The sequence below is a fragment of the Anomaloglossus baeobatrachus genome, chromosome 2 (genome assembly GCF_048569485.1).
Source record: "Anomaloglossus baeobatrachus isolate aAnoBae1 chromosome 2, aAnoBae1.hap1, whole genome shotgun sequence".
Taxonomy (NCBI): Eukaryota; Metazoa; Chordata; class Amphibia; order Anura; family Aromobatidae; genus Anomaloglossus; species Anomaloglossus baeobatrachus.
The window spans coordinates 83,732,180-83,752,359 of NC_134354.1; the positions used below are offsets into that span (position 1 = coordinate 83,732,180).

The window sequence follows — 20,180 nt, forward strand, 5'->3', positions numbered from 1 at the left end:
CGAATTGCTGGATCCCTTCCTTCCTCCATCTGTTCCCTGTTGGCATGGACTTCATTACAAACCGGTGAGCTGACTATATCCCTTTCTGTTATCTATTAATTTAGTATTAGTTTGAAAAAAAAAAACCAAATTTTTCTGTACCTTCCCATCCCAAAGGTGACTTATACCCCAAACACAGGGCTAGTAAAGAAAAGGGAGAATATTGGAGAAAATGTATCTATGTCAATCCTGCACCATCTACTAATGAACGTTTCTCTCGAGTTCCAATAAAAGCAAATCGGGCATAATGTTTCTTTATTAGGACACCACCAACTTTCTATATTTGCTCATATTATGAACACAATCATCTTCCTGTGGCACTTGAGGACATCCAGCTTTGGGCAACAGTTTTGGTGCAGAAACGTAGCTAATTATTATCAATATTATTTATTATTATAGCACCATTTTTTCCATGGCGCTTTACATGTGAAAGGGGTATACATAATAGGGACAAGTACAATAATCAAAAACAATACAAGCCACAGACTGGTACAGGAGGATAGAGGACCCTGCCCACGAGGGCTCACAGTCTATAAGGGATAGGTGAGGATACAGTAAATGAGGGTAGAGCTGGTTGTGTGGCGCTGTATCAAACTCAGGGTTACGGCAGGTTTCAGGCTTGTCGGAAGAGGTGGGTCTTCAGGTTCCTTTTGAAGCTTGTCAAGGTAGGTGAGAGTCTGATGTGTTGTGGCAGAGCATTGCAGAGTATGGGGGAGGCACGTGAGAAATCTTGGATGCGATGGTGGGAAGAGGAGATGAGAGGGGAGTAGAGAAGGAGATCTTGTGAGGATCAAAGGTTACATGCAGGTAAGTACCAGGAGACTAGGTCACAGGTGTAAGGAGGAGACAGGTTGTGGATGGCTTTGTAGGTCATAGTTAGGGTTTTGAACTGGAGTCATTGGGCAATGGGAAGCCAGTGATATAAATTTAATGTATTTTCCCCCAATCCCACTATGTTAACCAGGTCATGGCAGTGCGATGTGGTCTCGTGCACTCATCTCTGCTGCATTAACTCCATTATCTTCTTGGTTGAGGTTAATATGTCACTATGGTTCGGTTACGCACAGCTTCTCCACCAGATCCAAAGAGCTGTAAGCTCCATCTCTGGTAGGACGCTAAGTGCTTCCTCCTATCAGTAAATGTACTATATTTTTCTCATTGATCACTGAGGCAGTTTACGTCTTTCATACATGAAGGCACACAGCAGGCTTGCCAGATGAAAGCACCAAACCCGGGAAGTCTGGTCCCCATCATCAAAGCCGTGTAATAGCCACCGTTATAAGTAAAAGCTCCTATTTGACTCCTATTTGATAAAAATGGCAATTCTCTTCCATCTGAATTATGTTCTATATGATTTAAAGTATTTCTGCATTGTGTAAAGGATGGTAATAAGAGATCATAGCATATATATTTACTGAACATATCACTAGTTATAAAATCATACCGCCTACGAACAGAATTCACGGTACCAGCCTTATAATTCATTGTAGATAGTAAAAAAACTACACAAATAACCCATTCTTCCTTGTAAATCTCTACAAAGCTAAATAAGTGACAATGGCTCAATTCCTCCTTGGTCCTACTGCCCATATACCTAGCCTGAAAGGGAGTCAGCAGGCTTTTGCTATGTAATCTGAGAGCAAAATAATATAGGCATTGAGACCCTGATTTTATGGGTGTGTCATGTATTAGACTTTGTGTTGTTTCAATACAACCAGTGTTTTATCAGCAGGAGATTATCAATACAGGACTAGGTCTCACATGCAGTGCAGTCCAGCTAATCTGTGTGACTCGACCACTACCACTGATTTGTAGCTTACTGACAAAGATACACAGGAAGCTGCCAATCAGTGGTGTGAGCGGGGTTATACAGGGGTCTACATTCTGAACACTGCAACATTTACAGTAGAGAATACAGGCATTCTATCAAAACTGCACCAAGATATCCAGTAAGTGACACATTGCTGGAATCAGGGTCTCTGCCTCAACATTATGTTGCTATCTGATTCCATATCAAAAACCTGCTGACAGATTCCTTTTAATAGTTTTAACTCTTTAAGTCATCTTGAGTCTCTATATGCTATTTCGGCAAATGAAAATCATAAACGCTGCCCTGTACTCAAGACCCCCAACTATGAGCCAGGAGGGAGAATTGCTCTTTAAGGCTATGTGCGCACTAGAAAGGGCCTTTTTATAAAGAAAAAAACGGACCCTCTGAAAGAATCCCACACCCGCTGTAAAAACTGCGGTAAAACCGCACACACATTTTTGCCGCAGTTTCGCCGCGGTTTGCCGCGGATTTACCGCAGATTTTCCACAAATTGGTACCCGCGGTTTTTACCATTATCTATGGAAAAAACCGCAGGCACCTGCGGAAAACAAGTGACATGCTCATTAATTCTGCAGCGGTAAATCCGCGGGTATGATAAAATGCAGTGTGCGCACAGCATTTTTTCAAACCCATAGGATTTGCTTGGGAATGACTGCAGCAATGTTAGACACATTTTCTGTAGCAAATCCACAGCAAATCCGCGGCAAAATCTGTGGTAAATCCGCAGCGTGCACACAGGGCCTAAGAGTGCAAGGTTCACACTGAATTTTTTTCCTGTGGATTTTGCAGTGGTTTCTGCTTCAAAATCAACATTAAAAACAACGTAAACTACTATGAATAAGTTCTCTATTAATTTCAATTGGAAATCACATCTAGAAGGCACATGGTGCTGTTTGTTCAAAGTAGAAAAATGAGCTATATGTCCCTTTTTGCTTGAAAAACTAAAAACACACTCAAACTTTGACTACTAAATTAATTGTCGCAGAAAAAAATGCCCCATACACTATCTCGTCAAAAACACTCAAAAAACGGATGACAACAAATGGTTGAAAAAAAAATCATATTGAAAAGAATACAGTGTGAACAAACCATTAGTGTGGCTTCTGATCTGGCAGGCTTGAATAGATCTAATGGAAAGTGAGTCACAAACGCAGCTCAGGTTTCTTGTTCATGATGAATTAACTGTGCATGGAATTACTGAAAGCTGTCCATGTACCCCTGAGGAAGCTGCAATCGATAGTGATACTCGTGAGGCCATTGTTAAGGGTTTTGTTCTCCTCATTCTTTCTCCTAGTTTGGCAGCCTTCACATCATGTTAGATCTATATTCCTTTATGTTCCTTGGTTTGTATACCATTATTTGGATATCCCTTTATTCTGCTTGTGGTTAGCTATTTTGCACAGTTATTCACATCAGATTTTTGCGCCACAAAAATAGAACATATTTGTCACTTATGAACAGTTAACTGCGTGGAATTACTGAAAGATGTCCATGTACCCCTGAGGAAGCTGCAATAGATAGTGATACTCATGAGAATCTTAAAAAGTTATTTTCTCCTCATTCTTTCTCCTAGTTTAGCAGCATTAACATAATGGTAGATCTATATTCATTCATGTTAGTTGTTGTTTTCACCATTATTTGGATATACCACCTTTATTCTGCTTGTTGTTACAGCACTTATTATAGCTATTTTGCACAATTATTCACATCAAATTTATGGGCACAAAAATAGAACTTATTTCTCACTTATAAACAGTTAACTGCATGGAATTGCTGGAAGATGTCCATGTACCCCTGAGGAAGCTGCAATTGATAGTGATACTCATGAGACCATTGTTAAGAGTTGTGTTCTCCTCCTTCTTTCTCCTAGTTTGGCAGCATTCACATCATGGTAGATTTATATTAATTTATGTTTTCATACCAATATTTAGATATTCCTATATTCTGCATGTTCTATTGTTCGCTATTTTGCGCAATTACTCGCATCAGATTTATGGGCCACAAAAATAGAATATATTTCTTACTTAGTAAAGGCCCCATTACACGCTACGATTTATCTGCCGATTTCGGGAACGATGTGACAAGCCCAGATCGTGGATACGATTTGCCGAGATCGCACATAGGTCTTTTATTTGCGGTCACACATACTTATCTCACCAACGACGCAACAGGGATCAGCGATTTATTGTTTGACCAAGATGGTCGTTTGAATGTTGTTTGACGTTGGCAGGGTGTCACACATACTGATATGTCTGCTGCGATCCAAACGATGAACAATATTTTGAAAATGAACGACGTGTTAATGATCCACGATTTTCATCCTATTTACGATCGTTCAGAGTCGCTCGTAGATGTCACATGCAACGACATCTTGAACGATGCCGGATGTGCGTCACGGAATCCGTGACCCCGACGACATATCGGCAGATAAATCGTAGCGTGTAACGGGGCCATTAGTTGCATGGAATTGCTGAAAAATGTCCATGTACCCCTGAGGAAGCTACAACTAGCAGCAATACGTGTGTGGCCATTATGTAGTACCGTGTCCTCTCCAGTCTCTTTCTACTTTGGAAGAATCTATGTTTCCACGTTGTAGATATTATGTACAATCATCTCTGCTCCTTGGTAGTTATTAGCAAACCCAAACTGTAAAGTTCAGGGTCCGTACCAATGACTTCTGATGGAAATCCGCGTAATTGTTTGGGTTCAGCCACCGAATAATGATAGACATAAAAAAGAAGGAAAAAGAAAGAAAACAAGGAATAAAGCAGGACCATTATACTTACCGACCTTCCATGCGGCTGTAACACTATTTTCGAGTCTGCTCATTACCTTTCATACATTTTCACTGCTTACCCCACCCACCATCAGTCCTGGCATCTGTGATTGGTTGAAGTCAGATTGCTCCCCCACTTTGTGTGATGGTGTCTGCATCCCTATAATGGTGTAACAATAAATAGATAAATAAAGTGGTGTAAGGTCCCCCATATAGTGTGATACCCAGTGCAGATAATCCACCTCGTGTGGATAAAGTCAGACCTGGGTGTTTATGGTTTTAATAAATTGGAGAAAGATGGTGGGTTTTTTTGTATTTTATTTCAAATAATAGATTTTTTCGGTGTTTGTGTTCATTTCTTTTCACTTACAGGATTAATAATGGTGGGTCTCATAGACCCTACCCATTACTAATTTAGGGCTTAGTGGGAGATGTGAGCTGTCATTAATCCCTTATATTACCCCGATTGCCACAGCTCCAGGGCAATGGGGATGAGTCTGGTAAAGTGCTGAGATTGTCGCATCTAATGGATGAAACAATTCTAGGTGGCTGCAGCCTGCTATTTTTTGACTGGGTGGGGGCGAATAACCATGGGCCTCACCAGCCTGAGAATACAAGCCCCCAGCTGTCGGCTTTATCTTGGCTGGGTGTCAAAGTTAGGGGGGATTGCATGCTGTTTTTTAAAATTATTTATTTAAATTTTTTAAAAAGCCGCATAGGGTTACTCTTATTTTGATACACAGCCAGGATAAGCAGATGGCTGGGGGCTGCAGCTTGTAGCCATATGCTTTATTTGTGCACAGTATCTCATTACATGGGGACCCTACGCCAATTTATTTATTTATTTTTATACCACTATAGGGACACAGACAGCATAAGTGTTTCCAACCAAGCACAGACGCTGTCACACAGGGTGGGGGCACGGTCTGACTGCAACCAATCACAGTTGCCAGGACTGACGGTAGGCGGGGGAAGCCGTGAATATGTATGAGGGTTAATAAGCAGATCGGAAGCTGCGTGGAGACTCTGTAAGTATAATTGTCCTGATCTAATCCCTCTAGCCCTTTCTACTTCATTTTACAGCACAGTGTTAGGGTCCCCATAGACTTATATGGGGTTCACCGTCCGGACAGATGTTCAGGCTCAATTCATCCAGGGTAGAAGAAAACAGAGTGGCACTCACCGTGTAAACAAACTTTCTTTATTTCATCTGGTAAAATGGATCCGCAATCAGATGCAGGTTAAACAAGGACATCATCCGTTTCGCGCTTGCTGGCGCTTTCACAGGTCGCATTATTCTGCTTGTGGATACACCGCATATCATTTTCAAATTTGCTTAATAATTCATCCTAATTTTTGCTTCACATTGGCATTATTTTTTGCTTGATGGATTTATGTTCACGATTTGCATTCGTTTTTGTTCTATCATGATGATCTTGTTCTATCATTATATGATACTTTATGCACTTGTCACTTTCTTGATGGATTTATTACTATCCTCTTTTACAGTGTTTGGATTCTATATTGCCAGGGGCTTTACTTTGATCACACATTTATTATATTTATTACATATTACTACTTTTCACCCACTTTTTTTAATATTAAATGTGAGATGTTTTTTTCACAAGGTCATAAAGTTTGAGTTATATTTACTCTATTTGGCAGGTGTGCATACTTTTCTTAATTTTTGTGCATGTCCTCTATACATCGTATATATACAATATTGGACCCACAATCTATGTACACATAGCCGCGCATCATATATCGATTTGTAGACTATGACGTGGCTGTTGGTGCCGCTCGTGTGAATTGGTATAAATTGGTCTGTGAACTAATAATAATAATAATTTTTATTTCTATAGCACCAACATATTCCGCAGCGCTTTACAATTCAGAGTGGACATGTACAGACAATATGAGACAGTACAAAGTAACAAAATTAAGATACCAGGAGGAGTGAGGGCCCTGCTCGTAAGCTACAGTCTATGAGGAGATACGGGAGGCACAAAAGGTGAATGGGGGGGAGAAAAGCTTGTCATATATGGTCCAGCCATCGATTTAATAGGGTATTCAAAACCAGCTGCGTGGACCGGTCACCAGCCATAATTTATACAAGTACAGAGTGTAAAAAAGTACATGGAGAGGAAGGCACCAGAAGGTACAGGGGACAAAAATTGGAAGTAAATTTTATGAAGGGCAGAATGGGACTAGATTAGATCAGGGCGGTGAGGTGATAGGCTAGTCTAAAGAAATGTGGTTTTAGGGCCCGCTTAAAGGTGTGAATGTTGGGAATTAATCAGATTGTTCTTTGTAGAGTGTTCCAGAATTACTACATCTAGTTAGATGGAAAGGCGCTTCATCAGACAAGATATGTTGTAACCTTTTCAAATGGTCATCTGTGATCAAATCAAGTCACCAATAATGCTGTCCCATGCTTCTGTTTATCCTCCTAATTTAAAGAGAATCTGCCATGAGAATTTAACATCTAAAACTAATGACCTGAATGTACAGGGGCTTTAATGTTGATTAAATCCATATTTTGAATGTAGAAAAAAGTTTTGTGGTTTCAGAAAAATCCAGTGTTGAAATCATATCTAAATGAGCCACAAGTGCTCCAGGGCGGGGCATAACACTTACAGCTTTCCTGTCTTCCTTCAATACTAGCCACCTGTGTCTGACTGATACGTCACTCTTGTTTCAGTGATCTGTCAGTCAGGCACAGGAGGCAGTTAGAAGGCAGAGAGTGAAAATGGAGGACAGGACAGCTGCAAGTGCATTCTGGCCCCAAAGCACTTGCAGTTCCTTCATTTCAATTATTTATTTCTCAGAAGCATCTCAATGGATTACTACAATCGTGGTATAGATTTAAGGAGCATGAAGCCCCTGTACCTAAGTGCCATTAGTTTGATGTGGAAAATCCTCATGACATGCTAACACTGGTGTTCTGCTGATGTGGCCTTACAGGGATCATTTTCATGTTCATTACCTCTGGCTTTTTATAAGTTATTGTATATCTCTTAAAAAGATGCATCCTGTATTACGCATCTCATCACCAGACCATGTATGCTGCTTATTGCTGGATGTGAAAAGTCTGAAAATTAACCAATAAAACAGTTGTACATTGGCATGTAAAAGTTTTGGCACCCCTGGTCAAAATTACTGTTATCGGGAACAGTTAAGTAAGTTGAAGATGACATGATCTCTAAAAAACATAAAGGTAAAAATGACATATTTCCTTTGTATTTTAGGCAAAAAAAAGTATATATATTTTCATCTTTTACATTTTAAAAATTACAAAAAGGAAAATGTGCTGATGCAAAAGTTTGGGCACCCTTGGAAATTTGTGTTCTCAGATAACTTTATCCAAGGTTTCAGACCTTATTTAGCCTGTTAGGGTTATAGCTTGTTCACTACCATCATTAGGAAAGGCCAGGTGATGCAAATTTCACAACTTCATAAAAACCCACCTCCTCTAACCTTGTGCCAAAAAACAGCAGCCATTGGTTCTTCTAAGCAGCTGCCTAGCACTCTGAAAATGAAAATGATGGAGGCCAACAAGCTGGAGAACGCTATTAGAAGAGAGCAAAGAGTTTTTAAGTTGCCTTTTCCTCAGTTCGAAATATAATTAAGAAATGGCAGTTACCAGGAACTGTGGAGGTCAAGATAAAGTCTGGAAGACCAAACAAAATTTCTGTAAGAGCTGCTTGTAGGATTGCTATAGAGGCAAATCAGTGCCCCCTGCCTGACTGCAAAAGACCTTCAGGAAGATTTACCAGACTCTGGAGTTGTGATACATTGTTATACTGTTCAGAGACACCTGGACAAATATGGCCTTCATGGAAGAGTCATCAGAAGGAAACCTCTCCTATGTCCTCACCATAACGTTTAGTGTCAGATGTATGCAGAAGAACATCTAAACAAATGTGATGCATTTTGGAAACAAGTCCTGTGGATCGATGAGGTTAAAATAGAACTCTTTGGCCACAATGATCAAAGGCATGTGTGATGAAAAATGACACAGAATTTCAGGAAAAGACCATATTGCCAAGCATTAATCATGGGGGCGGATTAATTGTGCTTTGGGGTTGTGTTGCAGCCAATGGTACAGGGAACATTTCACATGTAGAGGGAAGAATGGATTCAATGAAATTTCAACAAATTTTTGTTGCAAATATAATACCATCTATAAAAAAGCTGAACTTGAAAAAAGGATGGCTTCTACAAATGGATAATGATCCTAAACATGCGTCCACAATAGACAACCTCAAAAGGCACAAGCTGAAGGTTTTACAATGGCCCTCACAGTCCCCTGATCTGAACATCATTGAAAATCTGTGGCTAGAACTCAAAATAGCAGAGTAGCAGAGCATGAAAGACGAGCCAGGAATCTCACAGAAATGGAAGACTTTTCCAAGGAAGAATGGATGGAAATCCCTCAAACAAGAATTGAAAGACTCTTGGCTTCTACAAAAAGCAATTACAAGCTGTGATACTTGCCAAAAGGGCTGCTACTAGGTACTAACCATGCATGGTGTGGAAACTTTTGCATTGGCACATTATCTTTTTTTGTTAATTTTAAAATGTAAAAAATTAGATATTTTGGTGGGGGGTTTTTGCCCAAAATACAAAGAAAATGTGTCATTTGTTCTCCGTGGGTTTCTTCCGGGTACTCCAGCTTCCTCCCACACTCCAAAGACATACAGATAGGGACTCTAGATTGTGAGCCCCAATGGGGACAGTGTGGCAAGTGTATGTAAAGCGCTGTGGAATTAATAGCGCTATATAAATGAATAAAATTATTATTATTATTATTATCATCTTTAACTTTATGCTTTTTAGAGATTATTTAATCCTTAACTTGCCTAACTGTTCACAATAACAGTAATTTTACCAAGGGGTGCCAAAACTTTTACATGCCACCGTATTTTCCTAAGAATGAGCCTCCTCTTTGTTCTTGTTTTTGTAAGTTGCAGCTCGGCCCCATTATGACAAAACTTTTTGAATATACTGTAGGTACAGTGTATAAAATGTTACACAGAGCAGTAAAAACTCCGTATCATATAGGACATTGCTTAAAAGAATATTGTCAATATCCACCATACATTGGTCTCATCTATTTTAGTTTAGCTACCCGGTGAAGGGCTCAGAGGAAAAAGTTGAACTTTAGCCTCTACCAATTATTGATACCAGCAAGTAAAGCAGATGTGCTAGCATTTTCCATTTCATCAATACTGCATAGCTCCAGCTCAGCATTTCCCGCTCACAGTAGCGTAAGCTATACTTATCTGTAAACATTACCGTAACTGAGAACCAGGAATATGACAGCCTTGTCCCCAGCAAAGCTTTCAATCTAATTTTCTGATTCCAGGTTTGTACGTACACTCACAACATATTTATGGGCACTTCATTTTGAGAAATGTATTTTTAGAGGGTGAGAAAAAGCAAACATTATGCAAACCGCATTGCCCTGGTCAAAAACCAATCCGGGTTCTAATTTATTTCCTAATGCGAATACAACAAATAACATAATTACATGATTTCCTAATGATTCCTGTGTATATACCGCTATAATAAACACTGTGATATCACACATTACTGGATTTCTGAGTGTTTGCAAATGCTTTCTAGAATGTGGTACAAAATATATGGGTCACTCTAATTATTCTTGAAAAATGTGTTATATTAGGAAAATTATTTGTGTGATTACATTTATTAATCCACCTTAAACAAAAATATTGGTAAAGTACATAAAAAATATATAATGTTAGGGCCAGGTGGACGGGCAGACCCAGGAGGTGGATCCACTGGGCTGAACACCTCACCGAAGGCAAGGTGCCCGGTAGCCGGAGCACTACAGGTAGCAGGACAGTCCGTTCAGAGGAGTGGAGTGCAGAAGTCCCTGGGACCACGGAGTCACTGAAGGTAGTCCGGGTGACGGAGCTCAGGTTCGGAGGCCGAGATGGCGTCAGGCAGAGTCCGGAACCGACGGAGTGAGAAGACGGGTCACCATAGGGATCGGAGATGGTAAGGACTGACGGGATGGCAGACAGTCACCGTTCGGGGTTCGGGTATCGTCAGGACCGGTTGGCGAGGCAGGAGCGGCTCTAGGAGAGAGATAGGTAAGTATACCAGAAGACACAAGGAGACCTGACTCCTAGCTTAGCAAAACACGAAGAACAGGCCCCGCCCACTTGGAAAGGATCCCCCTATATACCCTGTACCTGATTCTTCAATATCCTGTTAGAGGACACTGGCCCTTTAAGAGAGGGTCAATGACCGCGCGCGCGCCCTAATGCGCATGCGCGAGGCCCGAGTGCCAGAAGCCAGAGCAGGGAACGGTGAACAGGAGGCAGGAGAGCCGGGCTGGAGCAGAACCGCCGACGGGCGCCGGGAGCGGGGACCGGGCTGCCTGGGGACCGCAGGTGATGGGGCATGGAGGCTGTGGAGCAGGGGACGCCTGGCAGAGGAGCCGGGGAGCGAGTCAGGGGAGCCGGGGAGCGTGGCAGAGGAGCCGGGGAGCGTGACAGGGGACCCGGGGAGCGTGACATATAACCTGATATTTCTTACAGCGAACTTGTCACCAGATTTTCCCAATACAAACTAAAACCACCACGGTTAAAGTGCACCAACCACCAGGATTTTCCTATATAAACTAAAGCCAGTGCTATACTGGTGCTATGATGCTGATTCTATACATACCTTTAGTTGTGAGATCAGATATATACGTTCTTAAATACAGGCAAGCAACGTTTGTGAGATGCACTGTTATTTGATTGATAGGTGCAACGGAATATCTAATAGGTGGGTCAGGTTTTGCTAGTTATTCCCGCCCCTGTCTGCCGGCCTGTCCTTCTCCCCATACTTCCTCCCTCCTTCCTCCCCCTGTAATAACATAGGGGGAGGAAAGACAGGTGCGGGAATAGCTAGCAAACCCCAACCCACCTAATAGATATTCTGTTGCACTTATCAATCAAATATCAGTGCATTTCACAAAATGTACTTGCCTGTATTTCAGAAAGTACACATCCTATCTCACAACTAAAGATATGTTTAGAATCAGTATGATAGCGCCAGTATAGTACTGGCTTTAGTTTATATAGGAAAATCCAGCTGGTTGGTCCTCTTTAACTGCTCTACTACTGCAGTCTATTTTGCTATATCTAAGTCCTGACTCCCCTGCATATGCCAAATAATACCTTATATACTTCCAGGCTGATTTTCTTTTCTCAGCACCTCCTCAGACCCTGCAGGTGCCATCCTCCTGACTTGATTGATATGGATGATGCACCCTACGTTATCCACAATTGCCGCTAATCTTGTACCCGAGCCGTTGAAGTGAAGGCCTGCGCAGGCGAACTTTGCTCCATCCTGCGAAGGGCTGATAAAAGTCTTGAACGGCACATTCGTCGGCATCAATCTCACTTTTGGGTTAGTAGGCGCTGATGCACTATAGATCTTTTCTCTGTCCTTGGTAGGGGCACAGCAAAGAGTGTCCGCGCTGGCTGACACTATAACTGCATAGACACAGGATTCCTGATGATTTCTTGATGCGTCATACACATCAATTATACCATGAGGCCATGAGGATGACAGCTGCAGGGATGAAGGAGGTGCCAAGCAAAATGAAGACGCCCAACGGACTGGTCTGTGCCATATGCCTTAGGCCTGTTTCAGACGTCAGTGATTCTGGTACGTTTGTGTTTTTTTTAATATGTGCCAGAATCACTGACATACGCAGACCCATTATAATCAATGGGTCTGCTCACACTTCAGTGATTTTTCACTGACCGTGTCTCTGTGCGGCATACACGCGTGTCTGTGATTGCTGCACGGAGACATGTCCATTTTTTTCTGGCATCACTGATGTCCCACGGACCACACTATGGTGTTATCCGTGAATTACGTACCAGAAAAAAAACGTACATTAAAAATAAAAATCATTTTATACTCTTCTCCAGCGACGCTCTGTGCAGCCTCCGCTCTCTGCAGCTTCCTGGCCGGCTCATGAATATTCATAAATGCAGCCAGAGTCAACCCTGAAGTAGCATACGTCCAAGTGCAATCACGGATAATGGTTCACGTATCACGGTTTGCACATGGACAACCCACGTGTGCCGTGAATCACAGAACACGGAGGGACATTGCGTGTTTTACACGTCAGTGAAGAACGTCTGTGTTTTTCACTGACGTGTGAAACGGGTCAAAAATATATGATCTTTTTTAGCATATACAGGAGGAATTCAGGAGTTAGATATGGATCGATGGACTACAGTAATACAGCAGATAATGGTGGTGGATTTAGGTTATATTGGGAGAACCTGGGGACAGGTTCTCTTTAATATATTTTTCTGATACTGGGTGCCAAATGTACTGCATAAATGTAGTTTTAAACAATAACCTGCTGGAGATCAACAGTCACCATTAGTCAGAGCACGGCCGCTTACTGCACACTGTGGTGTTACTGAATTCAGTTTATAAATGTATGCAGTGAGCTCCTAAGCTCCCCCTAGTGGTAGCTACAGACAAACAAAATCTTATATGTTAAAACTATCCTTATTTATGGGTTGTTGTACCCCCTAACCTGTTTATGTTGACTTTATTATCCTGCGCGTGTCTCTTTCTCTAGTTTCCATCTATTAAAACTACATATTCAGGGAATTTGGAGCTCTGTACCAGAAAAACTAAGCTTCAGGTGATATAAATGTATATGAAGAAAGTTTTTTCTCTATTGTAACTTAATAAAATAGTATTTAAAGGCAGACATTGAGGAGTCTTAAACATTTTGTTTTCCTATTTTTATAAATTGTATACTTAAAAAATCTCTGTAGTTTACCTTTTCTGTTCCATGTGGCCCTATCTGTCCTCTAATGACCTACAGTCTAAAATGTCACTGTTGTTTCAACAAACTTAAATCAGTTGTTAAAGTGAAAAGAAGAATCTTTATGATGTGTCTTAGGGGAGAAATCTGCTTCTGTTTCTGCTTATGAGCCACTTCTCCTCCCCCTGAACACTTCATTCACTCTGAAATACAAGTTAAATCTATCTTGGTTGACATAAGACTCACTGAGGTGTCAGATTGCAGCTTGTATTGAAAGACTCCAGAGCTGCATTCACAGTTACACTGCTCAGTGCTGCATTTTAATTTCCACCGTTTTGCTGCTGGTTCTTTCTGTGTGCTACAATGAGACAGGAGAGCAGGAATCCCTCATACAGTTAGGTCCAGAAATATTTGGACAGTGACACAAGTTTTGTTATTTTAGCTGTTTACAAAAACATATTCAGAAATACAATTATATATATAATATGGGCTGAAAGGGCACACTCCCAGCTGCAATATGAGAGTTTTCACATCCAAATCGGAGAAAGGGTTTAGGAATCATAGCTCTGTAATGCATAGCCTCCTCTTTTTCAAGGGACCAAAAGTAATTGGACAAGGGACTCTAAGGGCTGCAATTAACTCTGAAGGCGTCTCCCTCGTTAACCTGTAATCAATGAAGTAGTTAAAAGGTCTGGGGTTGATTACAGGTGTGTGGTTTTGCATTTGGAAGCTGTTGCTGTGACCAGACAACATGCGGTCTAAGGAACTCTCAATTGAGGTGAAGCAGAACATCCTGAGGCTGAAAAAAAAGAAAAAATCCATTAGAGAGATAGCAGACATGCTTGGAGTAGCAAAATCAACAGTCGGGTACATTCTGAGAAAAAAGGAATTGACTGGTGAGCTTGGGAACTCAAAAAGGCCTGGGCGTCCACGGATGACAACAGTGGTTGATGATCGCCGCATACTTTCTTTGGTGAAGAAGAACCCGTTCACAACATCAACTGAAGTCCAGAACACTCTCAGTGAAGTAGGTGTATCTGTCTCTAAGTCAACAGTAAAGAGAAGACTCCATGAAAGTAAATACAAAGGGTTCACATCTAGATGCAAACCATTCATCAATTCCAAAAATAGACAGGCCAGAGTTAAATTTGCTGAAAAACACCTCATGAAGCCAGCTCAGTTCTGGAAAAGTATTCTATGGACAGATGAGACAAAGATCAACCTGTACCAGAATGATGGGAAGAAAAAAGTTTGGAGAAGAAAGGGAACGGCACATGATCCAAGGCACACCACATCCTCTGTAAAACATGGTGGAGGCAACGTGATGGCATGGGCATGCATGGCTTTCAATGGCACTGGGTCACTTGTGTTTATTGATGACATAACAGCAGACAAGAGTAGCCGGATGAATTCTGAAGTGTACCGGGATATACTTTCAGCCCAGATTCAGCCAAATGCCGCAAAGTTGATCGGACGGCGCTTCATAGTACAGATGGACAATGACCCCAAGCATACAGCCAAAGCTACCCAGGAGTTCATGAGTGCAAAAAAGTGGAACATTCTGCAATGGCCAAGTCAATCACCAGATCTTAACCCAATTGAGCATGCATTTCACTTGCTCAAATCCAGACTTAAGACGGAAAGACCCACAAACAAGCAACACCTGAAGGCTGCGACTGTAAAGGCCTGGCAAAGCATTAAGAAGGAGGAAACCCAGCGTTTGGTGATGTCCATGGGTTCCAGACTTAAGGCAGTGATTGCCTCCAAAGGATTCGCAACAAAATATTGAAAATAAAAATATTTTGTTTGGGTTTGGTTTATTTGTCCAATTACTTTTGACCTCCTAAAATGTGGAGTGTTTGTAAAGAAATGTGTACAATTCCTACAATTTCTATCAGATATTTTTGTTCAAACCTTCAAATTAAACGTTACAATCTGCACTTGAATTCTGTTGTAGAGATTTCATTTCAAATCCAATGTGGTGGCATGCAGAGCCCAACTCGCGAAAATTGTGTCATTGTCCAAATATTTCTGGACCTAACTGTATGTCTGTGTGCTGTGTATGAGAGACATCATGCCAGCTACGCTCCACCCACTAGCTCAGAAACAATTGAGCATTAGAAATAGAGCCTGAAAATGGGAAAATGTGTAAAGAATGCAAGATACAAGTTGTATAATGGCCAGAAATAGTGATATTCCCCATGCAGTAGACCACCCTCATTAGCAACATAATTACAAAATCACACAAAATGTCAAGGAGACCCCCAGCCAATGTGCAGACCTTCCCGACTCCAGGAAAAATTGACAAAAATCCTGGCAGCCACCATTCCATCCCAGAAAACAATGAGTGGATATACTCTCATCTAAGGGAATCCCAGCAATCATATGTACATTTAGGGGGTGGGTAATGAGACGTGATGGGTTGGAGTGATGTACCGCCCTGAGAGGGGCTCGGCCGCTCTCCGCTGCTCGGGCCGAGCCGCTCGAAGTCCGGGGGCCACGTCGCTCTGTTAAGGGGAGGCAGTGGGGTGGTGGTTGTGGGACAAGGTTTGCAGCCGGGGGCCGCGTTGTCGTCGTACGGGTCGTGACGCCACCCACGGGTCGTGGTGAAGGGATGCACCACCGCTGCGGCTGGAGTGAAGGGGGCTCCCAGGATCGGTGTTGAAGGCGCAGCCTGGATGTCAGCCCCTCCGTGGGTAGGGGCGGTGTGTCCCGGGGCCCGGCTTGATGGACGATGATGTTGTCGGGGTGCAGGGCGCCGTGCTGCGGTGCGATGTCGTGCCCGGAGGGCACTGGTTTACTCACTATTAATTCACACTCAGAGTCACTGGTAAACCAAAGTTCGAGTATGGTCGGGTCCCGCAGCCGGCTGCTTGTGTCCCTTGTGAGGCTGATGGTGGCCCCTTTCCCTTGCACCTCTTGTTGTGGTTTTCGGCTCCCCTGCCTGGGCAGTGGTAGCCCGCTCCCCGGCGTTTAGCTGCCGGAGGAGCCCTCGCGCTGGCCCGTCGGATGTTTGGTCCTTGGCGGTGGCTCTCACCCGGTATCGGTGGGCTTTTGCCTTCTTTCGGGACTTTGGGTGAGGATGAACCTGTGAGGTCCAGACTGCAGTTAATTTGCCTATACTCAGTGGCTTCTAAGCTAGGACGGGGTCTGAGTACCCGGTTTCTGGTGCTCCGGTAAACGGTTGACTCCCCGGTTCAGGGCCGGCGGGTTCCAACCCTGGCCCGGTCCCTACGGTTCCGCCGGTTGCTATACCGGTACTCCTGCAGGCGGTCACCACCGTCTGCCTGCCTGATGTTACGGGGATCCCAGGCTCCTACCCGGGTCCCTGACAGCTCTGCTCCTCCACACCTCCTGTCACTGTCACTCTCTGACTAAAAACTGTTTGTATTTCCTGCCCTAGGACAGTAGTCTCTTCGGTGGGCGTGTCTTTCTGCCTGACTCCGCCCACCTGGTGCCCTACTTGCCCTGAGGGAGGCATCAGGTCTCCTTTTCGGGTGACTGTTGTGTCCTCACAAGGGATGGGGATATGTGTGTAATATGGTAGGTGTTGTTACCTGTGACCCCTGGGGTCCAGGGCGTCACAGTGACATAGCCAGTAATAAGGGGGTGCAGCAAACAGATTTCATGGATTCCTTACTCTGAGCATTGGCAAGTAAGACCAAGGGATTAATCATAATAAAAACACCAATCAATTTAACTCTGCTGCATCACTGTCATCTCATTAACCAATTACCTGCACCAAAAATGATATAGCAGCTAGGAAGAAACATTGAAAAGGAAAGGAAAATGTGTACACAATCTACAATAGGGGGAATCTGTCATCAAGTTTTTGAGATCAGAATGATGTAGGGACAGAGATCCTGATTAAAGCAATGTGTCACTTACTGGGCTGCTTGCTGCAGTTTTGATACAATCCCTGCTTTCTCTATTGCAGATCTAGCAGTGCTCTGAATGCTGAGCTCTGTGCAACTCAAGCCACACCACTGAATGGTGACTTTCTGGGTACACTGTGCATAGGCAGAAAGCTAAAAATCAGTGGTGAGAAAGGGGTTATACAGAGTTCGTGAATATGGACAACATTTCAACTAGTCCTCTAGTGCTAACCTCCTGGTAATAAAACAGTAATTTTGTCAAAACTACAGCAAGCAGTCCAGTAAGTGACACATTCCTGGAATCAGGATCTCCGCCTCTACATTATGATGTCCTCAGATTAGGTGGCAAAAACCTGGTGACAGATTCCCTTGAAACTTTGCAGTCAAGGGTGTAATAATGATTCCATATGTAAAGTAGAAATAGCTTGTTATTCTCGTTATTCACGGAACCTAAACCGGAAAATATTATAACAGAAGTCTTCTTGTGCCCTATTTTAAAATGCCTGGACTGTATTCTTTCAGTGCTTATACTGTTATTTTTTTCCCATTTCAGCTCCTTCACTAATTGGTATGGTGAGGAAAGACTGGGCCTCTCAAAACAGCATTGCACTTTCATGGCAAGAACCCGACTATCCTAATGGGGTCATTCTGGACTACGAGATCAAGTACTATGAGAAAGTAGGTCTTGCTCAGCATTCCTGGAAAAACGCTTAAGATGCAAGTAGTGATTTCTTTCTGTCTTCCTTTCTGTGTCATTTTTATATAGGGTTAGCATTTTGTAAGGTATTAAAATGAACATGATGCTCGCACATACATTTACTCATGTAGAGTATGTCCTCATAGTGATAGGTTTTTAGTAATTTCTTACTAGTAACAGCAATCTTTTAGAACTCAATCAATTTTATGACTTGATGAATCACAAACTCCTGGCTACACATAGCCACCTCTAGGGGGAGCTAATGGCCACTGGAATGTATTTATTAGTTCTGAAGTCTATAGGAGCGGTGCGCTCCAAGTAACGAATCTATGAAATTGAAAAGGCATAAACGATATATGGAATATACTTTAGAAAAATTAAGGTTCTTAGTGCATAAATTGGCCAATTCAGATGAGCCCATCAACCGCGGCAAGGTGACCTTTCTCATTGGCTCTATAGCAGTGTCTCAAAAAATAGGGGAAGTGGTTCAGCGCTGGCCACCTCTGCACCTCTAGCACCAAGGTACCCTGCTGCTGTATTTAACTTTAAGGGAACATGTCTTGTCTTTTTTATATTAAACCGCCTCAAATGTGTTTTACATGATGCAATGTGCATCACTAACATGATTGAAAAATAAAAAAAAATCCATGTATTTATCTTGAAAAAAAAATGCTTTGGTGAATATAGTACATACCTTAGATTTCAGTCATAGGGGTGGAGCTTTTGCTGGGAACAGTCATGGTCACTTGAATGCATGATTTTTTTTTAACTTATTCACGCCCCTGGCATTGTAATTGATTACACCACAGGTCCTTCACCAGCACTTCTCTGCTGAGCTCCGCTCTTTATGTTCACATGATCATTACATCACCACAGGTCCTGCAGAACCACTTCTCTTCTGTTGATTACCACAGGTCCTTCACCAGCATTTCCCCTGCTGAGCTCCACCATTACAGTCACATGATTGTGACATCAGCACAGGTCCTTCACCACCACTTGTCCAATGCCGAGCTCCAGAGCTCAACATTGGAGAAATGGTGGTGAAGGACATGTGCTGATGTCATGATTATGTGACAATAGTGGGTGGACCTTAGCAGAGAAATGATTGTGAAGGAACTATGGTAATCAGCAGAAGAGAAGTGGTTGTGCCGGACCTGTGGTGATGTAATGATCATGTGACCATAATGGGTGGAGCTCAGCAGAGAAGTGCTGGGGAAGGACCTGTGGTGTAATCAATTACAATGCCAAGGGCGTGACTAAGTTAAAGAAAGAATTGTGCCTGAACTGGAGTGACAGTGACTGATCCAGCAAAAGTTCTGCACCTATGATTGAAACCTTAAATATGTACTGCATTCACCAAAGCATATAAAGACCTCCACTTTTACTGCGCCTCTCGACCTGCGTGGCTATAACTGATTTATACAGCTGAATAACTGTACATAGAAGATTGGTGACTGCCATAGCCTGTAAACACATGGATTTGCAATTGAAACGTGAATGTATCACTGACTCTCTGCGATATATGTCCCCAAACTCTGGTGCTATGATCTATTATTCTGCTTGATAATAATAAGAGTGTGTGTGTGTATACATATATATTTATTTATATATATATATATATATATATATATATATATATATATATATATATATATATATATGTATGTATGTGTATCCATATGGTGTGTATATATATCTATATATATATATATATATATATATATATATATATATATATATATACAGTTAGGTCCAGAAATATTTGGACAGTGACACAAGTTTTGTTATTTTACAAAAACATGTTCAGAAATACAATTATATATATAATATGGGCTGAAAGTGCACACTCCCAGCTGCAATATGAGAGTTTTCACATCCAAATCGGAGAAAAGGTTTAGGAATCATAGCTCTGTAATGCATAGCCGCCTCTTTTTCAAGGGACCAAAAGTAATTGGACAAGGGACTCTAAGGGCTGCAATTAACTCTGAAGGCGTCTTCCTCGTTAACCTGTAATCAATGAAGTAGTTAAAAGGTCTGGGTTTGATTACAGGTGTGTGGTTTTGCATTTGGAAGCTGTTGCTGTGACCAGACAACATGCGGTCTAAGGAACTCTCAATTGAGGTGAAGCAGAACATCCTGAGGCT

General features: G+C 42.2%; 1 protein-coding gene across 2 annotated transcripts in view; it reads left to right on the forward strand.

The window, feature by feature from the left end:
* The window catches only part of EPHA6 (EPH receptor A6), a 1,356,729-nt gene that overhangs the window by 894,155 nt on the left and 442,394 nt on the right, over positions 1-20,180 (forward strand). For both annotated transcript variants that reach the window (XM_075335125.1, XM_075335126.1), the window contains exon 6: positions 17,893-18,017. In XM_075335125.1, the coding sequence (XP_075191240.1) occupies positions 17,893-18,017 (125 nt within the window). The remainder of the gene's footprint in view (positions 1-17,892; positions 18,018-20,180) is intronic.